The sequence below is a fragment of the Macrobrachium nipponense genome, chromosome 41, assembly GCF_015104395.2.
Source record: "Macrobrachium nipponense isolate FS-2020 chromosome 41, ASM1510439v2, whole genome shotgun sequence".
Lineage (NCBI taxonomy): Eukaryota > Metazoa > Arthropoda > Malacostraca > Decapoda > Palaemonidae > Macrobrachium > Macrobrachium nipponense.
This window is the reverse complement of record NC_061102.1, coordinates 14,255,161-14,261,307: the sequence shown is the minus strand read 5'-3', so window position 1 is coordinate 14,261,307 and position 6,147 is coordinate 14,255,161. Positions and strand designations below refer to the sequence as shown.

Below are 6,147 nucleotides of genomic sequence, written 5' to 3'. Positions count from 1 at the left end.
GTGTGTGTGTGTGTGTGTGTGTGTAAGTATTTGTGCGTGCGTGTGCAGGTAAGGGTGTGTACATTTAGTAAGTAATGTTTTGACACCATTTTAAGAATCAAGCTAATTATTTTGAAAGCAAAGAGAAAATAGTATAATGTCACGGCTCATTTACCTCTGAAATGCTAAAAATGTCTGTTATTTTACCCTCCAACTGGAAAAAGCTGAGAGAAAAATAAAATAGAAAAATGACAAGAGTAATTAGAGGGCGAATCAACCAGATAAAATTTCCCGGTGCTATTGACACGTTAATTAGTCATCGAAACATACTTCCATTTCGTTTTTATTACTCATGATGCTGGGATTAGAAAGCACGCTCAACATTTCTCTTAGTTTAATCTGGTTTAATATGATCGAGATCCGATAGCGAGGGTAGTACTACTTTAAAATGCCAGGCACCGCTGCCTTAGTTTTTATCACCTGTATTGCTGTCTGAACAACATCTGAGGGTTATCTAAAGGACAGAAGCCCTCTGACGTGTTTCATATTACTGTCTGCTCATGTTTAGAGAATAAAATTATTAATAATTATACATTTGGTCTTACTACTGGTACTTTTTTAAAATGTTTATTTGCCAAGAGGTTCCAACTACCACCAAAACCAGACTGAATGCATCCTTGTCCTATAATAACCTTCCGTTCAAAAATTTCTTATGCACTTCTGAATTGTGAACACAGATAGTGACAGAAACCCAGACAGACATATGTCACGTTGTTTCTTCCTTACTCTAACAGCAGCGACTAGTAGCCACAGTGATAGTAAGAACTGTTCAGTTTCCATCTGCTCTGTAGTCTTCATTTGTGCCGTCACACCTTCCATCCCCCACCCCCTCCTCCTTATCCAAAATCTCTCAGCCAACAACCCCCTCCGCTTCCATTATCCCTTCACCCACCCATATTCCTTATGCCCAAGAGCAAACAAAAAACTTGGATTATTGCTCTGTGACAAAGATCACTCGGAAGAAGAATGAAATCTAGAAAAAGTTGGAGCAGACTTATGCAACGTGTCTCTGGAGAGAGAGAGAGGAGAGAGAGAGAGAGAGAGACTAAATATGAAAATGTCTCCTCGCGGAACCTTCCAGTGGTTCATCAAGTTTATGACTAACATTATAATCCTTGGGCTAAAAAAGAGAAGTTATTATTTCTTGCCTTTCCATATAAACGTCCCTCGGAAATTGCCGAGGAGCGAAAGTTGGTCAGCAGGGGAGAAAACTTCGTTCATAACCTTTGCTTCTTTTTAGTCTGTCGTTCCTGTTGGGTCGCGAAAATGTGATGAATACCACGTGGGTGGCTGTACTAGCTTCTGAAATTAGACCTATATTATTACCCTCGGTTAAACCGGAGTGGAACATATTGCCATTACTTCCTTATTCTATCAGTGCTGAACCCGTGCACATCTCTCTCTCTCTCTCTCTCTCTCCCCTCTCTCTCTCTCTCTCGTGAGTGTTTGCCTTACCTTTTTTTGCAGTGTTTGAAGGGTAAATACGTTGTTGTTGCTTATCTAAAAACAATCCTACAAAGGAGACAACATTTATGTGAGTTTCATATGCGCAACATTACAGATTTTAAGTTCGTTTTTAAGCCTCAGCTGTCGGAGAAGAACGTTTTCAAGTCTCAACTGTCGGAGAAGAACGTTTTGAAGTCTCAACTGTCGGCGATTACCGTTTTTAAGCCTCAACTGTCGGAGAATACCGTTTTTTGAAGCCTCAACTGTCGGACAAGAACGTTTTTTTTGAAGCCTCACCTATCGGAGAACAACGTTTTTAATTCTCAACTGTCGGAGAAGAACGTTTTTATGAAGCCTCAACTGTCGGAGAAGAACGTTTTTTTGAAGCCTCAACAGTCGGAGAAGAACGTTTTCAAGTCTCAAGTGTCGGAGAAGACCGTTTTTAATTCTCAGCTGTTGGAGAAGAACGTATTTAATTCTCAACTGTTGGAGAAGAACGTTTTCAAGTCTCAACTGTTGGAGAAGAACGTTTTTTTGAAGCCTCAACAGTCGGAGAAGAACGTTTTCAAGTCTCAAGTGTCGGAGAAGACCGTTTTTAATTCTTAAATGTTGGAGAAAGAAACGTTAATTTAATTTCTCAACTGTTGGAGAAGAAGTTTTCAAGTCTCGAAGAACGTTCAAATTTTAATCTTCAACTGTTTGAGAAGAACGTTTCAAGTCTCAAAACTGTTGGAGAAGAACGTTTTTCAAAGTCTCAACTGTCGGAGAACAAGAGTGGAGGAACGTTTAATCTCAACTGAGAGAAGTTTAACCTCAACCTGTCAACGTTTTCAAGTCTTACTGTTGGAGAAGAACGTAAATTCTCAAACTGTTCGGAGAAGAACGTTTTCTTTAATCTCAACTGTTGGAGAAGAACGTTTTCAAGTCTCAACTGTTAGAGAAGAACGTATTTAATTCTCAACTGTTGGAGAAGAACGTTTTCAAGTCTCAACTGTTGGAGAAGAACGTTTTCAATCTCAACGTTGTTGAAGAAGTAATTTTAATTCTCAACTGTTGGAGAAGAACGTTTTCAAGTCTCAACTGTTGGAGAAGAACGTATTTAATTCTCAACTGTTGGAGAAGAACGTATTTAATTCTCAGCTGTTGGAGAAGAACGTTTTCAAGTCTTAACTGTTGGAGAAGAACGTTTTCAAGTCTCAACTGTCGGAGAAGAACGTATTTAATTCTCAACTGTTGGAGAAGAATGTTTTCAAGTCTCAACTGTTGGAGAAGAACGTTTTTAATTCTCAACTGTTGGAGAAGAACGTTTTCAAGTCTCAACTGTCGGAGAAGAACGTATTTAATTCTCAACTGTTGGAGAAGAACGTTTTCAAGTCTCAACTGTTGGAGAAGAACGTTTTCAAGTCTCAACTGTTGGAGAAGAACGTATTTAATTCTCAACTGTTGGAGAAGAACGTTTTCAAGTCTCAACTGTTGGAGAAGAACGTTTTTTTGAAGCCTCAACAGTCGGAGAAGAACGTTTTCAAGTCTCAACTGTTGGAGAAGAACGTATTTAATTCTCAACTGTTGGAGAAGAACGTTTTTAAGTCTCAACTGTTAGAGAAGAACGTATTTAATTCTCAACTGTTGGAGAAGAACGTTTTCAAGTCTCAACTGTTGGAGAAGAACGTATTTAATTCTCAACTGTTGGAGAAGAACGTTTTCAAGTCTCAGCTGTTAGAGAAGAACGTATTTAATTCTCAACTGTTGGAGAAGAACGATTTCAAGTCTCAACTGTTGGAGAAGAACGTATTTAATTCTCAACTGTTGGAGAAGAACGTTTTCAAGTCTCAACTGTTGGAGAAGAACGTATTTAATTCTCAACTGTTGGAGAAGAACGTTTTCAAGTCTTAACTGTTGGAGAAGAACGTTTTCAAGTCTCAACTGTCGGAGAAGAACGTATTTAATTCTCAACTGTTGGAGAAGAACGTTTTCAAGTCTCAATGTTAGAGAAGAACGTATTTAATTCTCAAACTGTTGGAGAAGAACGTTTTCAAGTCTCAACTGTTGGAGAAGAACGTATTTAATTCTCAACTGTTGGAGAAGAACGTTTTCAAGTCTCAACTGTTGGAGAAGAACGTATTTAATTCTCAACTGTTGGAGAAGAACGTTTTCAAGTCTTAACTGTTGGAGAAGAACGTTTTCAAGTCTCAACTGTCGGAGAAGAACGTATTTAATTCTCAACTGTTGGAGAAGAACGTTTTCAAGTCTCAACTGTTAGAGAAGAACGTATTTAATTCTCAACTGTTGGAGAAGAACGATTTCAAGTCTCAACTGTTGGAGAAGAACGTATTTAATTCTCAACTGTTGGAGAAGAACGTTTTCAAGTCTCAATTGTCGGAGAAGAACGTATTTAATTCTCAACTGTTGGAGAAGAACGTTTTCAAGTCTTAACTGTTGGAGAAGAACGTTTTCAAGTCTCAACTGTCGGAGAAGAACGTTTTTTTTGAAGCCTCAACAGTCGGAGAAGACCGTTTTTAATTCTCAACTGTTGGAGAAGAACGTATTTAATTCTCAACTGTTGGAGAAGAACGTTTCAAGTCTCAACTGTTGGATAAGAACGTTTTTAATTCTCAACTGTTGGAGAAGAACGTTTTTAAGCCTCAACTGTTGGAGAAGAACGTTTTTAAGCCTCAACTGTTGGAGAAGAACGTTTTTAATTCTCAACTGCTGGAGAAGAACGTATTTAATTCTCAACTGTTGGAGAAGACCGTTTTCAAGTCTCAACTGTTGGAGAAGAACGTTTTCAAGTCTCAACTGTTGGAGAAGAACGTTTTTAAGCCTCAACTGTTGGAGAAGAACGTTTTCAAGTTTCAACTGTCGGAGAAGAACGTTTTCAAGTCTCAGCTGTTGGAGAAGAACGTTTTCAAGTCTCAACTGTCGGAAAATAACGTTCCGTAAATTTTCTGTCACCTGTTCCTCGGCTAATGATGTAGACTGCTATGTTTCCTTCATTTACGTATTTTAACCAGTTTATGCTGCTATCTCGTTCTGTCTCAAGTATAAGACCACTCATACTCATTCTGAAGTCTGTTGTAATGGGAGGTTTAGTCGAGTTTTTCTTTTAAAAAGCTGTTCGATCTTCTGTCTCTGTTGAAAAAAGCTACTGGTGTTGTAGTTAGTTTAACATTACAGTTGCTCAAACGGTACCTATGTGACTTCGTTGATATGCCTGCGTTTGTCTCAACTGATTTTAGTTCCTGAGACTTAAACTCTTTTTAAATGTTCCCTTGGTGCATTTGGTTGAAGATCTACGAATATTGTTCTGAAGAACGACTTTTGAATATATCTCTGATACAGGTGTTAATATTAAAAAGACATTTCCTGTTCAGATGCCGATACAGTGAAGAAAATGTGAACTCTGAATCCATTCTCGCTGGTAAATTATTGTCTTTTCTTTCACTTTTCTGTTAACCTGTTTACGATTTTAATATATATATATATATATATATATATATATATATATATATATATGTATATATATATATATATATATATATATATATATATATATATATATATATATATATATATATATATATATATATATATATATATATATTTACACTGCTCACTGTCTTCTCAACCGTAGTGCTATTTTTTGGGAGCGTTCAAACTTCAGTAAAACATCATAAAAACACATCAGTAACATCGCCAAAACTTATCGCGCGCACACATCACAAACAGGTTGAATACAGGTTAAATACAGTTTTGGTAGTCCAGGCCTAACCAGCACTTCATCTTCTTTCCCATCGTTATCCCTACATTAAGGGGTCGCTTGCCTGATGCGCCCTCTCCTCCACTGCCTTCTATCGAAGGCATCATCCTCCACCAAACCTCTTCTCTCCATATCTTCCTTCACTTTATCTCGCCATCTAATTTTCTGTCTCCTTCTCGGTCTCCTTCCTCTAACAGGTTCCTCCCAATCCCTCCTCACTCCCTCCTCATCATCCATCCTCAACACATGCCCATACCATCTCAATCGTGAGTCTCTTATCACCTCTGTAATCTTTACTAAGCTGTCCCTTCTTATTTCATCATTGTCCAACCTCTCAAACAGCGATATTCCCATAATCCACATCAGCAATCTCATATCTGTTCTTTCAAGCTTTACTCCTCTTTTCTTCTTAGAGCCAGCGCTTCATATGATTATCCAAATATTGGCCAATGAACGTTTTTGCTATATAATTTTTACATGTTTTCAACCGGGTTATAATATGTATACAATAAATTGCCAACGTTTACAATATGTTTTTAATTAGTAGAGTGGACGCACCCTCAGAGAATGCTAGAAAGCTAAAATAACAACCAACCCCCCCCCTCCCCCCGGGTAACTCTCATGACCCTGTGATGCCATTTCACAAAGCTTCAACTATGCGATAACATGGTTCTGTTCACCAAAATACTTCCATTTACTCTGTTAGTTTATTAACATGTCATTTATTATTCAGTTCTCTTTAGTCTGCTCTTCTTTTTCTTATCCCATTAGGTAATTTTATTTTGTAAAAGCTTGCGTATCATGTGTATGATATCCCAACATATTTAGTGTGATGACGTTTATTCATATTTCCCATTATTCAGAGTAAAAGTGCACAAGATAAGGTCCTTTCTGCTTGGAAAGGT

General features: G+C 37.7%; 1 protein-coding gene across 1 annotated transcript; it reads right to left on the bottom strand.

The window, feature by feature from the left end:
• Positions 1-5,290: 5,290 nt before the first annotated feature.
• On the bottom strand, positions 5,291-5,617 carry LOC135212417 (uncharacterized). The gene has a single exon (XM_064245788.1). It carries the CDS (start codon positions 5,615-5,617, stop codon positions 5,291-5,293), a length of 327 nt encoding a protein of 108 aa, XP_064101858.1.
• Between the last annotated feature and the right edge of the window lie 530 nt (positions 5,618-6,147).